The sequence below is a fragment of the Cylas formicarius genome, unplaced genomic scaffold (assembly GCF_029955315.1).
Source record: "Cylas formicarius isolate icCylForm1 unplaced genomic scaffold, icCylForm1.1 PGA_scaffold_1__22_contigs__length_36826433, whole genome shotgun sequence".
Lineage (NCBI taxonomy): Eukaryota > Metazoa > Arthropoda > Insecta > Coleoptera > Brentidae > Cylas > Cylas formicarius.
In genome coordinates, this window is record NW_026844264.1 from 14,886,426 (window position 1) to 14,908,107 (window position 21,682).

Here is a 21,682-nt window from a genome sequence, read left to right on the forward strand (position 1 = left end):
ATAATTTTCAAACTCTACCCAAATCCTTCAGCTTTCATCATTTGTATGCACGAAGCACCGAAGTATGGTTCTGGAACGTCATTGTGGACTTGCGAATCTATTTATTGAGGATTTTAAAGCGAAACCCAAGCGAGGTAGGCCTGCGGTGAGACCTTCATAAAAATTTACCAAAGTTGATAATCGGATTACGTCGTAGAAACGATATATCCTTTGGAGAACTCTACAACAATAATGATGCTCTCCCATTAAGAACCAAAACATAACCAAATAACTTCCGCATTAAGCGTTTTTTAATTTAACAAATAGAAAAGTGACACATCATTCGACACTTTTGGTCCAGTGTAATTCAAAAGAAATTCAATTTAGTGTAATTCAACAGAAATTGAGATCTAATACGTCCACTAAAAAAATATATTTTAGAACATATTTCTAAATGTGTTAATTATTTATGAAGTTATAAAATAAAAACAGGAAAATACCAACAACATAAAAAAATGTTACTCATGTAATGAGTAATTTATGTTACTAGTAAATAATGCAAATGTTTAATAAACGACACTTTACTCTGGAGTTTCTTTAGGCATGAGTGGAGCATGTTTAATAAACAAGTGCTTGAAAAAGTTCATAAACATATTTCATACTATACTTTTTTCACAACCGTCACAAAAAAACAACAAAGATTTAAATTTCTGAATAACGTAATGAGTGTAGAATAAAAGCAGAACCATCAGTACTGACAAACGTCAAAATTGCATCACTGTTTTTAATATCTACCCAACTAAAGTTACTTGACTTATAGTAGGTATATTATGCAAAAATTCACTTTAGTCACGAGTTTGATTTAATTGAGCGGAGCACGGGTGAGTAAGTGCTTAATAAACGAGTGAATAATTTAGCTGTTCAATACATTTTTCTAAAACAATGCCACTACAATTACTCAGGGATGGCCATGACCATGAGAACTTATGTGAAAATACTATCAGTTGCTAAAATCTACCTAATCTAATCTTAATAAAGGAGTGACTTAAAAAGTTTACCAATCGTGTTGCATACTATACTTTGTCTACGACAATTACTTTTTGGGTACATTCTCGCAACACAACACGAATACATTCACTGACATGACCGTCAGAATTGACAAACGTCAAAATTCAAGCCGTGCTTTAAAATCTCCGAAAACATCCGATTACTCCCGAATCCGTGCGGTAATATCCCGGAAATGTCCGAAGTGGCTCGGATCCGTGGGAAACGAAACTGACGTGGTCAAGTGACGCTTCCCACACGCTATAGCGATCTATAGATCGGTGTGTAATTGGCCGTCTTTCAAACGGGAGTAAAAAAAGAATATATACCAACTTGATTTTCTGATCTTGCAATTTTTGGTTTTTATTTTTGTGGATTTTATTCAAATACTAATATTAATAATAGACAGATTTTTTTTTTAACGGGACATATCTCAACAATTTTTGGGACGACGTAAAACAGGAAAGACAAAAAGAAAATAGAGAAGCCGTTTTGCCGTGGTCTGTGCCAGAACTAGTACAGGTTGTCACAAAAATCTAAAATTTCACCATTTTGGCGCTTGCGCCTTTTTGTCGTAATGCTGTCGGTCAACCTGCATATTGTCCAGAGCCGCTTTACGTCCAATCAAACACTATCAATTACAGCGGAGTCGATCAGAGAATGTGCATTGTCGGCTTTATTAATAATCAGATTACATTGATTTATGAATCCTTATGGAAAACACCCACCGCACGCATTCGAGCGGACGCGTTAAAAGCAAAACCACAAAACATTTAATACAATAACAATTATTAACAATAAAAAAACGACCGCATCAGCGGCAACAAAACAAATAATGACGGCGCACAATGGCCACTTGATTGTATATGAATAATTTCATCATTACGCTTTCAAATACATTTTGCCGCGCATTGTAGCGACAGTATTGTCGATTTTGTGGCGGTTGCAGAAAGAACAGGTCCGACATAACGGAATTGTCTATTTGATTGTACGGCCACGCTAATTTATTTGCTTAAATTTGCGGAAATGTTGTTAACGTATTTTGGCGATAAATGTCACGTGATGAACGTATTCTTCTTGATGACAAGTTTGTGGAAGACAAAGGACGTTATATAGATATATTGATATTGGAACCTGGGATTGTAGTTTTACATATATATTCGGGTATGGATGAACATTATAATTTACTATCCCTACGTTCTAGCCAATAGGTCTTAAGTGGTATAATTTTTAACGTTGAATTTCAATCGGATTGTAGTTTTATTTTTGATCAATAAATAGTTGAAGGTTAATAAAAACATACCAACTTAATATTTTGTTTTTTTTTTGCTCTGGACTATTGCGATTATTTGCATTTATTACCACATAGCTGAGTCTGAAAGTTCTCAACTTAATTTTAAGCTCAAAGCATTAATTCAGATCCGAGCCCCGAGCAATTTTGACGTTCATCAGAATCTGACGGTCATGTTTTCTATGGATCGTTTTTCACCGTTAAATAAAATAAATACAAAGCCATGATTTGAATTTTCTACAATTATCTACGTAGAAAATGTTGGTGTTCCAATTTGGGGTATCCATTCTACTCCTTCACTTCTCTTTGCAGAATGCCTTCTATAAGTGTGGCCGGTGGAGATCAGGCTGATATTGCTAAAGCATTAGATAATAATCATCTCTTAAACACACTTTGTCGAATGTACACCATGCCGAAGGTAACATTTAAAAAGCACTTAGAACTAATGGAAATCAGAAAAGTTTTGGGCTTGCTAGATTTTGTCTTCCACATATTCTTTATCTTGAAAAAGTGTTTTTTGGTGTGACGATAAAAAATATTCAAAGCTGTGTTTGAAAGAGCTGATAAAAACAGGCTGGAAAAAATGTTTTTACGGTTTTATGCGCAGGGATCCAAGCCTTACACTCAGACAACCAGAATCAATTTTCCTCGCCAAATACAAAGGTTTTAATCTGTAAAATGTAGAAAGTTTCTTCGATCTTCTTGAGAAAATAAATGATGACAATACTATTGACTCAACAAAATTATTTAACGTAGAGCAATCGCGACAGTGCAGGGGAAACGTCAAGTGCGATCCGTTGCTAGTGAAGAACGGGGTGTCAATACTACTTATGGACAATATCTGGCTTTGATGATAATTTTTAAGCGCAAAGGAATGAATCGTGACTTGGGCGTCGCAGCTCCACCCGGATGTTCAATAGAAATATCCCATACAGAACACATTAATGACAAGCTGTTTGTGAAGTGGTTGGAAACATTGAAGCCGTGAAAACTACCAAAGTTTTGTTAATTCTTGATGGCCTTGATGGATTCAAACAAGGCGATCCAACTGGCACGTAATATTGGTGTTATCATGTTACAACTTCCAGGGCATACAACTCACAGACTCTAGATGTAGCGGTTTTTAAACCACTAGGGCTTTACTAACTACTCATGGTCTTACTGTGTACTCAATATCAAGTAGCTAAATTACTTGGAGAAGCATATCCTCGAGCGGAAGTGATGCCCATTACTATCAATGGCTTCTCAATAAGCGCAAGTCGATAGAAATGTATTCATTGAAGTCGGATGTACTAACAGTTAAGCAAAGTTGACAAGCAGATGAAGATTTGCCAGAATCTGAAAACGACCATGACAATACCCCGTTAATCGATTTTAAACAAGACTTCAATTAGAATCAGAACCTCATTTACCCGAAGAAGTAGTTTCAGATACAGAAATATTTACGTCAGAATATAGGTAGTTTCTCTCAATAGTTTTGAAGAAATTCTAGGTTTCCAGAAGTTGATGAGGACAAAACTCTCGTGCTCAAAAATCGCTGTTATTACAACTACTCCATAAAAGCTAAACAAACACCTGAATAAAAAGGAAAACGTTAAGCGCAAAGTTAATTTAGATTTGGAAGCAATCGTGCTCTAATGTGCAATAAAAAGACTTTTGTGACTTTTGAATGCCCAACTAAATAATTTTTATCTTTTTTATTTTTCTATAATAAAATGTCTACCCCATGTATTCTACTACTTGCAAGGGTTTTAAGTTTTTAATGTCACCTAAAATTTCCAGTTGAGAGAAAAGCATATAAATTACAGTGGTGTAACATGTTAAGGTATATAAATATGCTAATAGAGTTTTATAATTATCTTCCCTAGAAGCGAAAATGTAAAAACTGTGGTAATATAAGCAACCTTCCCCGATGTATTTTGTAATTGTGGTCTATCAGCAACAAATCATCTGAAATATCAATGTCTGGTGACGACTGCTATTAGTCTTAGTCTTCGATCGATTTCTTTGTTTATTTTTCTTTTTTTCTTGCTTTATGTTGTCTGACACAAAAATATGGCCCTTTTAATATCACGAAAGCTAAATGGAATTTGAAAGTTTTTGAACGAAAACATAAGTTTAAAGGGATATAAAAGAAAGATTAGCAACAATTACGACAAAAAACTTCAATGAGAAATTAAAAAAACAATTTTTATATAAGCCATGTATAAAAAGAAGCTTAATGTAACATTGACGTGCATACTCCAGATTTTCCTTAACAATTTTGGTTTTTATACTGTTCCATTCGAATAAAGTATTGAACAGTATGAGATTACGCTTTAGTTTATAACCAAAAATTGGTATTTAAAAAATACAAGGTTAAACATAAACGCAGTTTCCAAAATATTGAGAAATATCTATTTTTAATTTTTAATTGAAACATCAACTTTTAAACTAAACTTAACTGAATTATTTTGACTCAATAAATGCCCCTTCACTATAGACACTGTATGTGTTCATAAATACTTAAATACTAAATAGACATTAAACAATATCGACAAGGGTCCTCCAATATTAGCATACAATCATTTCAAAATTCGCTTCCAATAAAACCTCGCGGCGTGACGTTCAACAATTTACATGGGTGCTGAAATTCGTCAATTGGTATTTTTAAGATAGAATTTTTAAAAAATATTCTCAAGGAAAAAACGAATTGAGTCTGTGGAGATCACTGTTTAGAAAGAAAGTGGCGTGTGAAATTTAGGGCATGCGCGGTATATCGGTCACTTTATAGTATGCAGTGCCTCTATATTATCTAATAGATATACGGGCATATGTAAAATCTATCACCTTGTATATATATTCATGAATATATGAAAACAGTTTACAAGAAGTAAACCGCAGATGGACGGAGTGTACAGGAAGGGCACTTTAAGGGGCCTGCACCTTTCCTCAGGTACTACTATTTTAGAAAAAAAAAGTTTGTACAAAAGTTTTATGTTTTAGATTAAATTTTAAAATTATATATATATATATATATATATATATATATATATATATATATATATATATATATATATATATATATATATATAGGGTGTCCGACAAGTGCTGGGCCGACATTAGTTTTAAAATTGTCAAATTTTAAACACATTTTTAGAAGACTTCCTTCTAACGATCTGCGATGACTGGGTATTTTAAAATTATACAGCGTGTTTTAAATTAAAGGTCTTTTTTTTTTATTCAACTTGCAGTACTCATTTTTTTTTTAATGAGACGTTCATGTTTTTGATATTTTTCCTCAAAGCGGGTCAAAATAACTATAATTTGGTATATATATGTCCTATACTTAAATCTAATGGTTTTCGAAATTTTTAGGAATAAACTCGCTGGCGAAAAATACTGAACGTATTTATTATAAAGAATTTTATAATAGCATATCTTGCTTATATTTTATTTTATTTTAATGATTTTTTCATCGAATGATGGGACAATTTAATAAGATTTCGCATATTTAAATAAAGTTTTCATTAATAGTATAAAACTTCCATTAAACTTACTTTTTGCCTTAGTAGGCCGTGGTAGCCAAATAAGAGTTTAAAATTATTTTAAGTGATGTTATAATTAAGAATCTGAGTTTGACAGATGTGATTTTAATCAAGCAATATTATTATTACTTAAGTTAAAAATATATACTTTGCAAGAAAAAACAGATGTGCTTGAATATGTTTTATCGAATTCGAAAAGTCTAGCTATAGATCAAAGAAAGTTTCCTGTAAGGCGGATTCCAGAGAAGAAGCTATTTCGAAAAATTTATGCAAAGTTTAGGCAAGGTGGTAGTTTTGTGCCAACGTCCAAGAAAAGACCACGGCAAGTTCTAAAAGAGGAGAAGCAGTTGGATATACTACTACATTTTGAGAATATACCAGAATCCTCCACTCGTCAAGCCGCGTTGGAGTTGGATATTAAAAAAACTAGCCTCAAAAATTGTTTAAAATTAAGTTAGCGAAAAGCATTTAAGTTTTTACCCGTGCAAATCTATAGCAACGGGAGTTTGACGAAAGATTACACTACTGGAATATTTTAATGGACATGTATTTCGCTGATAACGCATTCAGTCATATAATTTGCACCGATGAGTCGATTTCTCATAAAAAAGCCTAAAAAAACACGGATTACTGGAGTAATGAAAATAAAAGGGTATTGGAAGTAAAACGACAAGGTAGACGATCTGTGAAGGTGTGGTGCGGAATATACCGATCAAAAGTTATAGGGGCAATTTGGTTTAAACTCTAGACGATATTTAAATATGCTACGAAATCAAATACAACCATTAATAGTAAATGAAATACCGGCTTGTGAACGTGCTCAATTAATATGGCAGCAAGATGGCACTTCGTACCACCGAGGAAACGATATCACTGAATTTTGAAATCAAAATTACAATCTTTGGATAGGACAAAATGGTAACACTGGACTTTTTTGTGGAGACAATTAAAGATATGGTATATAAAGAAAGATGCGCTACGGTAAATGAACTACAAAGGTATATTAGTAAAGCTGTAGTCCAACTAAATAACACCGATTTTGTTTCTAATGCCCATACCATACCATACAGAGGTGCATTATTCAAAATGGTCGAAAGAGTACTGTAGATATTCTATATTGTATTTTGTACTGTTGTTTTTACTTGTTACTGTTACTTGTTTTAAATTTTTAACTTCTATCATAATTATACATAATATTTTACGTCGTTGACGATATAAAAAATGATGACGTTTTAATTCACTAAACCTATAAATCTCTGTATTACCTTACCTACAAAAAAGATCCATCACCCATTGCAAAAATCCTTAAAATTAATTAAAAAATAAGAATGATGTGCTTTTTAAAAAAAAAATAAAGTAATTAGGTGTCAGTATTTCGAAAACCATTAGATTTAGGTATAGAACGTATATATACCAAATTATAGGTATTTTGACACGCTTTGAGAAAAAATATCAAAAACATGGGCGACTTTTTTAAAAAAAATTAATACTGCAAGTTGAAATTAAAAAAAAAAAGTCCTTTAATTTAAGACACCCTGTATAATTTTAAAACGCAGATCGTTAGAAGGAAGTCTTCAAAAAATGTGATAAATGTGATGAAATGTAATGAATTGTAACAATAACTGTAAAAAAAATTGTTGGAGTTACGGTTGGCATTGTAAAAAATAGGAGGTTCTAACATCTGCCTACAACTCCGCAGAGACATCTCCCAGTGAAGTATAACACATAATTTTATTGTAAAACCTAAAAAACAAGGGGCAATATGTAATTCAAAGATATTGGCAACCTGGTATAACCGGATTTATTAGAAAGGCTCATGCCGAAGCCGTTAAACACTTGTTGCTGGTTTATGTCGCTCCGCGCCCCCACCACAAACAACATCGATTGTTTAAACCCCGCCTCGATTGTGCCATTGGTGCAGATACTTCCTAATCGCATCACGATGTCTTAGAACCGTTTCGGGTCCTTCGGGCCTTTATTCCCGAAACAATACCGGGTGTCATCCGAAATATCGTCTCGTTCACATTTAAATCGACTCTACGACGCCTCCCGATATAATTTCCGGCTGCTTATATTTCATGTGAAGTTACTTTAAATTTATGTAGGAGTTTAAAGTGATTTTTTTTCACTCGGAAGACCATAAACATGAGGTGCTGACATTTGGCGCAGTAACGGAAAGCGTGGAGTGCCGCAGAGTAAAAACACCCATTTAAATATTGCCACCCCAACCGCATTAATCCGGCCAAATCAACAACGTCAAATAGCTGAACAGACGAGAAAGAGACAAAACGTGACATTATGTAAAGTTACCACTTTAGGAGGAGATCTCTTTTCGGTTAATAAATCCGGCGTGAAATTCGGCGCGCGTTAACTCCGCCCTCAACGCGATCTCCCCTCCTGACCCCACGGAACCGGCAAAATGTTTCCAAAAGGCAACGTGATTTCAGTTACACATTATCGTCGACGTTAAAGGCACTTGTGACATCACTGGTTCAGATATTACGTCAGTTTAGAGTTCCGAGAGAGTTGATCATGTTTAGTGAGTTTTGCGGTTGTTGAGGGGAGGAAACGAGAAGAAGCATGTCATCACCGAAACCGACCGCCATTCAGCACGGTCAAGAACATATCAAGCGGCCCATGAACGCCTTCATGGTTTGGTCGAGGGGTCAACGGAGGAAGATGGCCCAGGAGAATCCGAAAATGCACAACTCGGAAATTTCGAAAAGGCTGGGCGCGGAGTGGAAACTGTTGAGCGAGAGCGAGAAACGGCCGTTCATAGACGAGGCGAAGAGGTTAAGGTAAGCTATAATTTGATATATCCGTGAAAAACGTTTTACAGACATTTTCATTTTCCGGGGTTTTGGATAATTGATGTTCTACTAATTTACCATGTTTTTTTTTTTGGCTATAAACAGTGAGATTTATAAATTTATAAATTGTCATGCAAATAACACCCAACTTTGAGAAAACTCTCGTTAAAATCAGAACAGAGAATCCACAACAGAAAAATCACAACCGGGTTGACTCGTATATATATATAGGTATGCATGGTTTTGACAGTTGTATTATTGATATATTGTTAAATCGATCGACGATTTTTACATCATTTTAATAGAACATGTATGCCATGTATGATTAACTTTTATCAAACTATTTGCACAATACTACCATTATATTATAGTTTTATTACAATTAAACGTTTCGGTCAAATATTACTAATAATGCATTTTTTTTAACTGTACCATAACATAGCAACTATGTTTTGGTAATTTTAGGAACTGGTTCTTCATATTCGATTTTATACTAATTGACAACAGAAAAAAATGTCTGAGTTGAAACACCGGTGACCAAGTTTTCTAGTATAAACAACAGGCAACGCCTAAGTTCATGCGTGATTTATTATTTTCGTTATTAATCATTAGCAACAATAGTCAACAAATAATTTATAATTGACAACAGAAAAAATGTTTGAGTTGAAAATACCAGTAGCATTATTCAAATACAAACATAAAATTTAACTAAACTATAGTCAAAACTAGAATAAGGATATTTCCAATTTTTCTAGTAAACATAACAGGCAATGTCTAAGTTCATGCAAAACTTATAATTTTTGTTTGTTTTTATTAATTTCTTAATGCAATTTATCTTTACATTATGAATATTTCAAATTTATAAGTAATTAAATGTGTGTCAAAATAAAAAAACTCAAAAAAATTATTCGAAAATAAAATATACCCGGGGTTTCCGACCCCGAAAAGCAAACCAAAAATATCGTTAGTGGCTCTATTTCAAAATTACAGCTAAGTTACATTTTATTTCTTCATGCAATTTTCCTTTTTGAATTATCATGTTCTTAAGCCTACATTAACAAAAATAAGAGATAAACTGACGGGTAAAAGGTCGAAAAAATAAATTAGTTTAAATTAAATTAATACTTTAAGTGTAATTGTTCTTCCAGTTTATAATTCCAATAATTGTACTTTAGGTTTATGATTTTAATTATTGAATATTCGTTTTAAAAAACATTAGTAAAAGATATTTTTAAAAATCAAATTTTATTTCGCCAACTATAACCTTGATTTAATTTAAATTGGCGTTCTACATACATTTCCAAGACATAATCCTAAACAGACACAGATAGAACGCGTATTTAATGCATAAACAAGTGATAATCAACATCTATGATTCACTGAACGTATCTAGATATTATTAATGTGTCATACAACGAAAATTTGCAGTATCAACCGACAAATCAGGCGAAAAGTCTAAAACAAATTTTAGTTTACGACTCTCGATAATAATTCTGCAAACTTAATCATGGGGAAGTCTGCAACGAGCGTTACACTTCCTCTTTGTTTAGGGATTAATAAATTACGAACTCGTGTAAATGATTCACAGGGTGATATACAGAGTGTAAAAAAGCACGCCTGCCAAACTTGCATGTAAGCATGCCCGCTACAGGGTGTCAAATTAAAAAAAAACATTTTTTTCATACTGATATTTCATACTGATACTTATTTGGTCAAAGTTTAAATCATTAATTGCAGGGAGCCGCCCCACTGTGGGCCCATTGCTCAAACTAGGTTGCATTAATTCGATTATTTTCTAGTTACTTGAGAACCTCAAATCTTTTTATTATTTATTATTATTAATTATTATTATTAATAGTATTAATAATAATACAATTTTTTTTCAATTTTCCAGCGTTGCCACATTAGTATTTTTCGGAGCGTATTTTAAAGATATACCAAAACTAGAACAAAAAATTGGAAAGATTTTGCAATTACTGCCCAGTTTTATTCAAAAAGCTTCTGCAGTCACGTGAAATAATTTAACTGTATTTAAGGAAACAGAAAACATACTAGTTAACAAATTCCAAATATATGAACTATTTACCTAAATTAAATTAACTTATTGAAAATATAACTATTTTATTAAAACAACACAAGCAAGGGATCATACAAAACACAAAAAACTTAAAGGATAAGAAAAAGCCTTAGAATAGGCTTATAAATAAATTTTTAGCAGAGATGTTTTCTACTTAACATACTTTTTTTTAACCCTGAAACCCACTAGGTAACTTTTTGGTCATTTTTTGTAAGGCATGGAAGCTCTGGGCTTTTTTGGTCTTACAGTTTTTTTTCGGTAACTGGCTATAACGGGGTCAGAGGACACTAATAACATTCGCATCAAGTCTTTATTCGTGGCAATGCGCAATTTTTTTTGGGTGTGATGCTCGCCATATCACCGACAATCTTTGTGAAGTGCCTCTTGGGCCTCCTCGGAGAGCTGCGCAATAAGCACAATACAATGTTTAATAATATCTGTGGAACGGTACAGCAGTTTGCGGACGGTTATGGGCATATAATACCACGAGTAAAGACTTAAATATTTTAAATATTTCTTCTACAAGGTTTTTCTTACTAGAGACACTCCAGAATTGAAACAACGTTTTTTTAGATATTTCGTACATTTCTAAAAAGAAAAAACAAAAGTAGTCTTGCAAATTTGAGTTTAAATGTGTGTATAAAATGAAAATATGTATAAAAATAATGCATTATAATTGGCTCATTGCGCAAGCAATACATGCGATAAACAACTTTAAGAGCATATTAATTGTTAATATTTTTATCACTCAGAGGTTTTTTTAACTGGCATAAGTTTTGCGATGATTTGCGACATTTTTGCCTAACAGTTTTTAGTACTTCACACCCTTGCCTAATAAAAAATGTATATTTTCGCTTGGCACTCGTTGGCCTTCATATTTTTTTACTCTATAGAATTTGAAAAATTCAATATTAATGGTACTTATCAAATCACTTCTTGTCAAATCGCAGAAAAAACACAAACATTCTACATTGCATGTACAGGTCTAAACTAATTAACAGGACTGACATCAGTTGTCAAATACTTAAAGCGGCATTTGTACGAAAACTTCGTTATTTTATTGAAGCGATTGCAATAAAAATAGACTTTCTTTTAAACATCTGATATTGTGCCTTTATAAAAAATTCTTGAAAGAAAGCAATACTCTTTTTACATGTTTCCGTATGTTCTTAATTTAAAAACATTGAAAAATTTTGCATTTTTAATAATGATTTATTGCAACCTACTTTATGCATGGGGCCCACAGTGCGCCCTAGGCAAAATTTTCGCTTTTTCACAATTATTTTCATGTTCTATTAGAGTTTGTTTAATTTTGGTAGGGGTAGAAAAAACTAAAAAATTCTGGGTGATATTATGCCCAATTTTAAACAAGTGTTTTTACTGTTCGCGTTCTATTTTCCTTATTTTTAGAATATACATCGTTAAACTACCACTTAGTTGAGAAGCACCCTGTATAGATAAAATTTCGTAAATTCGGAATTAGTACATTACGTAATGCTACGTGAATTCGCGAGCTTTTTATTTTGTTGATAATGGGTGACACTTGGGTACATCAAGTTCTTGGAGATAAAACGGCTCTCGAAGTTTATTCCCACAAAGAAATGATGTGTTTGTAAAATGATAAACGAAAGAATTAGTATATTATATCAATATAAAGAGGATATTATCTTGAGTACACAAAAGGTGCATATAATCTCGAAAGTGGGAAATAAAAGTACATCAACGACTATTTTGTTAACAAACAAACACGGAAATGGTTTATCAGTAGTTTAAGTGATAAAATATTTTTAAACTGCTATTTGCACAGGTTTCTCTTTCCAAATAAACAAATACATATTATATTTATCGCGTTTACAACACGGACATTATTATATTAAGAAGTAACACAATGGTGTGTTGTCTCGGGAGATAAAGGCGGAATGAGTGAGAAACAACGACGGGAATGAACTGAACTGACCCAATTCGTATTAGTTTACACATAAACTCGCGTGGACTCAACAAAAAGGAACAACAGGTAGCAGAAAAATCATCTACCAGCCAATTAATTAATTTATATTTAGTTACTTAACTTTCTCAACATGCCATTGATTGAGTCCGTGCGTCTTCTCTCACCTTATTTTGCTTTTTAGATATTATTTTTCATGGTCTTTTGCTATATTATTCTTTTTCTTTTACATTGCAAGGCCTTGCCTTACTTAGGTTGACTTCTTCATAATGTATTTGTTAACATTTTACACTCAAAAACTGAAACAAAAATAACATGGTAAAAAGTTAAACACTTTTTCAAGTAAGTGTAGTAAGAGATATGGAAATTTCATTTTTCAATGGCGTTTTAGTAGAGGTGGGGGTGAATACAAATTAGTATTGACTTTTTCATAATTCCGCAAAAACGTGTTTACAATAATAGTTTTGTAAAAAGGTTTTTTGCTGATGTATATGTTTTCGAAAACCTTCTAGAACTTCCTTGTGGATTTTGAATCTGAAAAGGCAATTCTCACAGAATACTAGTAACAAAATCCAAAATGTAGCCTTCCTCCAAAAAATTTTAAATACATTTTGAGACTTTAATAATCAGCAATATTTATGTAAAGTCAGTATCGCTCACACTTAATCGGATTTAGGAAATTATTTGGATAGCATTACCAATAAAATCACTAACAATAAAATCAGGTATTCGGTATTACAGATCTTGTCTATATGACAAAATTTTAGGAAGACAATAAAAAACGTTATCCACAAACTTTGACAATATTGTGAACTTCCACTAGATATTGCCAATTATGGAGTAAGAAGGTGAGTATTTTATAAAAATGCAAATAGTTTACAATCTAAAAAAAAGGAGATGCAGATGCGGTTTAAAAAAAAATCGCTTCACAGGGAGAAATTATTTATAATTTCGGCGTTAATTTCAGACACTATCCACTTGGATGCCACATTACATGAAATTTTTTATTTTTATATCTGGACTTTTAGATGTGGACAACGGTTTATTGATTTAAAAAAAAAGACACTATATGTGAAAATCTATTAGCAATAATTTTTTCAAATGTGACTTCACGTTAAATTTCATTAAAAAAATAACCAAAAACGATTTATTCGTCTAGTCAATTTTGTAATACTTCAAAATTTTTTTATCTAATTAAATTGTTTTATTTTTTTTTTACTATGAGCTTTTTAAATTTCAAATTTTCTTGAAAAATACAACAACAAATGCAAAATCTACAACGTTTAAATGTTAGGTATAAAAATTTAAACAGGGATACATTTTCTAAATTAAACATTTAAAATTAAAACAACTTAAAATATTTTCGACAATTATCAAAAAAAAAATAAAGTTTTTGAAAAATGCACCCTATCGAAAGCAGCCCCATTGTTTGCACTTAAACCTCGTGGCTCGTACACATAAAGTATTTATATCGCGTCCCCATAACATAGTATTATGACTTTATTAATATGCCCCTCCTAATCTCCGCACAGTAAGTCGCCATAATGGGATGCATAAAGCCCCATTCTGAGGCGCGCGCTGTTATCTTTTGTAAAACAGACGACCTGCTTTGTAGTGAATCATTTTAAATCTCTGTTTATTGAGATGAGGAGAGCTCCGTGCTCCGTTCCGTTTTTGGCGGACCACGAAATACTTGTGGGAAATTGTCACATTGTAAACAACGTTATCGTTGCGAAGGAGCCTTGGCAGAAATCAAGAAACGAACAAGGAAAGCGACTTAATATTTTTCCTTAAATTTGCTTTTGATGTGTCTTCTTTTCTAGCCAATTTTTTGAAAACTTGGTGAATTAAAACTGTCCAGAGGTACGAGAATTATCAAAATATCTAGATTATGAAAGTAATTTGTTTCGGAGATACCGAGTAGCGAAAGATCGATTTGGTTTTACTTTCATAAATAATTGTAGTTTTTGTGACACTACATTTACCTTTCAGGGAAAAATTCGTCTTCTTGAAAAGAGATAGATATGATAACAATTAATTTTAGCAGCCGTTTTTGAGATATTTGAATTTAAAAAAGTTAAAGAGAAGCCTTTACTTTGTTCTTGTATCTCCTTAATACAATATTGTAAGCGGATAAGTAATTTAACGCAACCAATTAGAGATTTTTTGCAATGCAGGCGGCTCCCTCCAAATTTTATCAAGAAAACGAAACTGGAATTAAAATTTTTGTCCTTAAAACTCCCAAGTTATGACAAACCCTATTTATAAAAAACTGAAAGCAAATGGTACTTCTGAAATTCTGCATATATGAAATACCACTCTCCAGTAGGGTTTTTGTTAAACACGTTTCAAAGACATATTGTATATGGTAAAGAAAAATGGTAACACAATAAATTAAAACGATCTATTTCCCGGCATCTATCCCCTGAAATGGATATAAGCTGCTATTATATATACATACTCAAATTGAACTTCTTTGTTGCATATATAGAGTGACTTACAATATGTCAACTGATTAATCATTTAATGGTCGAAAAATGTTGGTGGAATTAATTTTTTTGGAATAACATTTTATTATTCTCTTATACGTAGTTAAAAACTGGCTGTTATATATTTTAAGGTTCCAAGAAAATGAATGTATTAATATTTTTAATTCGAAATCAAAAAGATGCAAGAGAATTTTTCCTGCCGAAGAGGTTACCCTTTGAGACTTTGAAATCTATACATAGTTTTTCCTAACAATAGGGTTGTCCGAATTTTTTATACAGGCGATTTTTTCATTGATTTTGGGAACTAGAAATATAAATTTCTAATTAACATTTGTATAAGAAAATAAAATTTGGTAAGTAAATATGAGGCATGACATATAATGTTCCGCACAATAAATTTCTCTAGTCGATTTTCTCCTCAGAATTAAATAAGTCTCGTCTGCTGATGTAAATACACCAATTCCGCATTTAAAACAAAAGGAAGTGGCGTGTGAAAGGGCCATTGTGATCGAAAGGATTTGAGACAGAATCCGAGATAGACAATCTCTTTCTATGAATGGGATCACAGGAGGTGCTCAATGTGTCCTCACAATAACGGCATTATCTTTTGTCGCCAGCTGAATATGTTGGCTTAGATAGTGTATTGTGTGCCCTGGTCGAGTTTAATGTGCCGCCATTCTATCTGGAATAACTTTTGGAAAAACGGTTCCTTAGCCAATCGAAGGTTTAAAGAGAGTTTTAATAGATTTCATTTAAAACCTCGCCCGCATCAAGACAATTTGATTTCTTAGTTTTACCTAACCCTTTACAATAAGTGCGCGTAAGTTGGAATCACAAACTCAAAGTATATAATAGATTAATGTAATTAATAATTCTACCCGGAGTTTGAAATAAAACATGTTTATTTTTCATTTTCGAACATGAGTAAACAAAAGGAGAAATGGGAAACGCATAATTGAAGAAAGTGCAAAAGGAACTAGGTCAAAACTTCTAAAAAAATCAAAGAAATTAGAAAGAGCCAACGTCTGTCATTATTATTTTTATTAAATTATTTATACTCATGGTAATGTTAAATTAATTGGAAAATTATGGCGTTTTTGCTTTGTCACTCAAATTTGTCAAAACTTCAGAGAATCGTAGTTATAATATTAGATTATGAATATTAAAAATGAATTTTCATATTTACGATATCGAAAATTGCCAGTTGTTACAGTTGAATAGGTTAACTGAAAAACTTTTCACAATGAAAAGCTTTTCTTTCACACATTTTTGCAAAGAATCTACTCTGTAAGGTCAAGGTTAGTTGAGTTGAGTTACTAGAGTTGAAAAGTTGGGTACTGTTTCTCGGCTGCAAAAGTAACCAAAAGCAGCCAACAACTTTCTAATAATGCATATATTATGAAAAAAAAAATCAAACTCATTTTCTAAACACACACGTACACGGCACTATATAACGTTGCTTTAATTTTACCACTATGCAGAAATTAATTAATTTAAATTAATTGGGCATTTTTTTGAAATACATTCATTAACTTGAAGAAGAACTTCAAGTTAAAAATCCATATAATGAATACAGATTGTCTAGGTGTGGGATATCAGGTCCGCCGCAACTTATGGATGTTTTACTTTTTATAAAACTTCTGTATTCCTCATGCGTCGGTTTTTGTTGAATCAAACTAGCTAACGTTTCGCCAAACATCCTGTTGGCTTCTTCAGAGCTTGACTGAAACTGAGTCAAGTCAGTTTTATAAAAAGTATTACAGTAGCCTGTGGAAGTTTGTTTGAAAAATCATTGACGTTTTCTCTGCTTTCTGAAAATAAAAGTCTAATAATTTACCCTATATTCTCTACTTATTTTTTGGTTTATGCGCACGCAGCCATTAGCTACTGAATCGCAGTCTATCTATAATTTATACGTCAGACCAACTAAACTCTTGCTGTTCTTGTGAAAAATTTGCACAAAACATGCAAATCAAAATTTGTTTAGTAGAAACACTTGTTTTTATTTACTGCGTCTAACTAGGAGTGACATTCCATGCCGTTTACCTAACCTTTATACACTTCGCCGACTTCAGTCATCTTGAGTTTCTTTTCGAGCGGTGGTTTTGGTTTTTTCAAATTCAAGAGATTTCTGCGATGTTTTTTGAATTATTTTGTTGTTAGTATGTGCCTATGGAATATTGTGATATACTAAAAATATTTTAATATTTTATATGTTGAGGATCACATGGCATACATAACCATTGGAGAACGAAAGTCTATTGACAGGTTTATTGATTCCAGATAATAATAATAATAATAATAATATTTATAAAAATTATAACAAAACGTACAAAATTTGATTCTTATTTTTTATTTTTTTATTTATTATTATTTCTTATTTTTCCATAGCTTAAACATTTCTTCCAACCTTTTTGCCAGTTTCTTAATGCTTCAACGCAGACGGAACAAACAGTATGCGGACCCCAGGACTTGTTTTGGTCGCACACACAAAAATAAGCCCGGTATACATTTCTCACAAAAAAAGTTATAGTTTGCCTTTGCTTTACTACGTCATAACTACCACAGATATAACAAAAGTTATTTGGATTGTTCAAACAATGTCTTCAACGGATACAGCACAACGCATACAACACCTGCACACGACCAGTACAACCAAACTGCGCATAGGCAGGTTACAACGCTTTATTCCCGCTTCTGCGCCAACTCTGTGGCTTTGCAGAGAAATCTAATATTATCCAGTGTTGTCAAATCATATTTAATTTCATAAAAATCAATTCATTTAAAAATCATATAGAGCGCTATAAAAGAATGGCGTGATAGCTCAAAAATATAGCGTTTTTTGGAAAGGAGCCTCGAAAAATATACAAATAAGCAAACAACTTTCAAAATCACAATAGACCTGTGTAATTGAAAAATAAATTCAAATAAATTATGACAACAAGAACACATTAGGAAGTAATACCAATGGCTGGGTGGCGAAGTTTACCTCGCAGGGGCTACTCCCTCTCAACCACAAATCAACGAAGGTGAAAACATCCGAATTAAAAATTGAGAAAAAAAAACAATACTACATCTACTATTCACTAAGTAATGTTGGAAACTAATAAATATGTTCAAAATGGAAATAAAAGATAACAAAATTAGCACGGTATAATTATTTAAACCGGTCATAACTGCAAGCTCCTTTACAGAGATGTTATGAAAAACGTTCAGACATATTTAATTGGGAGATGCATCACTGCGAATTTAATAGGTGGTACCGAAACTTAGATTTGAATTTGTTGAAGTTAAGTTTGAATTCGTTAGGAATGGAGTTGTTAAAACTTCCTTGAAAGATAATTGTTTTGTGGAGAGCCACAGTAAAATTATTTTTATAACGATTATTATTATAAAATCGGCAATAAGGATATTTTGAAAGCACTAACCATCAAACAACATTTTTTTGAGTTTAAACTTTAAGAGATATCTATTAAAAAGAATTTCTTGGTTCAATTTTTTTGTGTGTTGGATAAATCTAGAAGAAATGTTAGATTTTTGGCGTTTCTTTGATTTGCTTACATTTTTTCGATTAACACCAGCTTTTATCAAAAGTGCAATATAATCGAATGTCATCCGCGGCAGTTGTTCAGTAATATTTTGTAGAGGTAATGTCTGCGGTATAAACAATAAACAGAGCCGAAAGTATGAATCTCTATGGAAAATCGTTTCACGGTCGACCGCTAAGAAACGATGAGGCAAGACCAGCTGATTCGTTACTAGACTATAGTATTTTAATTTTAATTTATCAAACATTTTAAACTCAAACATGTATAATGTGATGTCGATCTGAGACCCTTGTTTTGATGAGTGCAACGCTGAGCGAATCCTTTGTTAAAAAATTAGAAATCTATGGACTGCTTATTAATTTATTTGTCAAATGAACAATGTAATTTCACTGGCACCTCAGAGCCTATTACAACAACCTGCCTATACGAAAATATATACAAGTCTGGTAAACCCTTTTTCGGGACACGGGCGCGCTCTCCTTTTAGAAGTTGGGCACTGTTGCCACTGTTGCAAAATAACAAAATACGTAGTTACAGAAAGAAAACCGTACAACCCTTATTAGAATTTTTTGTTGTATGTCATGGCAGATTTAAAATTTCATATGATAATTGATTGCATAATTATATAAACATATTCTGTGGAATAACAAACATACGAACATCCACTGAACCTGACCAAAATTTAAAATGAATTGAATTCTGGTTGTTTTTGTTTATGCTTATAGTAAACTCAGAATTTTCATAATGATTTTTTTTGGAAATACTAAAAAAGCGCATCTGAAAGTGATCGTTAGCGACACTGCTCATCCGGGATACATTATACTGTGTAAAAATCCTTTAATTCCCTTGATAAAACGATCTTTTTCTTGTTCCAGGGCTCTGCACATGAAGGAACATCCCGACTACAAATACCGACCTCGACGGAAACCAAAACCGTTGCTTAAAAAGGAACCAAAATTTGGTTTCTCGATGTCGCCTCTCATCTCGCCGTCGATGGATAATCCTGGTCTACAACGGTCCCTGATGCCCCCCATATCCCAATCGTCGGGTCTCTCGCCCCTCTTAAATCACGACCCGGACCATCTGAAACTTTCCAGATCGTTATTCCCTCCGTTACCATATTTATACCATCCGTTCCGGCATCCGGATGAATCGAAATTTGCAGCGGAACTCGCGTTATTGTACAGCAATAACCCGCTATATCCGCCGGGCATAAACTGGCCAATTAGCAATCTCACTGCAAATAACGTTAACGGTAGTCCGTGTAATATTTGCCCGCCGCCATTTGCCAGACGGACGCCCAGTCCGGACGCCATAAAGAGACCGGTCTGCGTCATAATGAAAAACGACGAATTCCGGAACGATCCGGTGCCAGCGCACGTTATATGAAAACCACTTCCGGTTCTTCCGGAACGGTTGAACCTTGGAACGTGGTTTAGTGATATTGCGAATCTTGCTACTAGCTCGAATAGCGCTGCCGCCGCCGCGACCACTTCTGCCGCGTCGTCTATGAGGGACTATAGGGAAACCAACTCCGGAAGGGACAGTTCGAGTCCCTGTAACAACTAATACGCTCGCGGATATTACGAACAACAGTACAGGGACCCGTTTTTAATTTCTGATTACTAACATACTAATATTTCGCGACGTTTTGGCGGGCCGTCCTATGGATGCGTATTTTCGCCCGAAACGTATTCGTTAGACATCGTGGAAATGCTTGATTCTGTTTTATTGAAGCCTATTAACAATCATACAGAATAATATATAAAGTTACTTCACTATCCGTGAATCTGTTGTCCGTAAGTCAACGTACTCGTGCAGTCTTTATCTAGTAGGTTAATCATATTTTAGCAAAATTAAACCAATGGTGGAACCACTTCTTATAAACCCTAGTTTTCATCTTGACACTTGAACAGGAATACATCATTTGAAATTAATACTATTTGGATCGCCAAACACTATTTAATGTTAATTGTACATTGTGCAACAAGTGCGGTAAATGGCATTTGACTCTCGAGTTTATATGACACGAGCGAAAGGCAGCGGAGCGAGTGTTTAATAAACGAGTGACTTAAAAAGTTTACCGAACGTGTTGTATACTATACTTTTTCTACGACCGTTAGTTTTTGGGTCCATTTTCGCAAAACAACACGAATACATTCACTTACATGACCGTCAGAATTGACGTCAAAATTCAAAGCTTGGGAAATATCTCCGAAAACATCCGATCGCTCCCAAATCCGTGCGGTAAAATTAATTAAGTATTTTACAGACGGGAGTAGAAAATAATTTTTTTTTGGCAAAAATTTCATATAAAAAACACAAAATGGGCCTCTAAATTATTAACCCTACCTAAACAGTTAACACATAACTGCAATAATTTCGATTTGATGTGTTGGTCATATCGCACAAAGATTATTATCGAGTAAATTAGATTGATCAATTTTAGTATAGTATAGTACTACAAATATTACTTTAATTGACTTGCACACTAGCCGCACTAGAGATGCGCGATTTATAGGCAATGGTTAGAAAAAGGGTGGGTTGTAAATAAAAGTAAATTGGAACTCTCGTATATAATGGTATGAAACAATCGAGACGAAAACTTTCACAAGGATAAATAGAAGGAATTTTTTGCCCAACTTTATGAAATATCTACTGAATAAGAGTTACTAAAAATAATATATGTTTCGTGAGTATGCTGGACTCATTTTTTAAAACGTAACCACTTATTTTATGAAATGAAATTTATGAAAAAATAATCTTTGTGTAATAAGGCAGACAAGTAAATCAAAATTGTGGCAAGAAGTGGCAGTGGAAATATGTTAGGAGTTGATGTAGATTCATATTTTGGTAGTTAGGAGTTCAAATCAGTTTTGCGTAACTCTTTAGATATAAAATTTTGAAAAAGAAAAAGTAGGGGTAGCGGATAAAGGACAGTAAAATAATTTTGTATATTAGTTTAAGCCGAT

General features: G+C 33.1%; 1 protein-coding gene across 1 annotated transcript; it reads left to right on the plus strand.

Moving 5' to 3' along the window:
• The first annotated feature begins 8,421 nt into the window (after window positions 1–8,421).
• Window positions 8,422–20,099, plus strand: LOC132696379 (transcription factor Sox-3-A-like). Its single transcript, XM_060661175.1, has 2 exons — window positions 8,422–8,639; window positions 19,586–20,099. The coding sequence occupies exons 1-2, from the start codon at window positions 8,422–8,424 to the stop codon at window positions 20,097–20,099; spliced, it is 732 nt and encodes a 243-aa protein (XP_060517158.1).
• The last annotated feature ends 1,583 nt before the right edge of the window (window positions 20,100–21,682 follow it).

Excerpts from the sequence above, each read along its gene's own strand:
- LOC132696379 (XM_060661175.1), top strand. The coding sequence starts at position 8,422 with ATGTCATCACCGAAACCGACCGCCATTCAGCACGGTCAAGAACATATC. Across the intron at positions 8,640-19,585 it reads GACGAGGCGAAGAGGTTAAG|GGCTCTGCACATGAAGGAAC; the intron begins GTAAGCTATAAT and ends TTCTTGTTCCAG.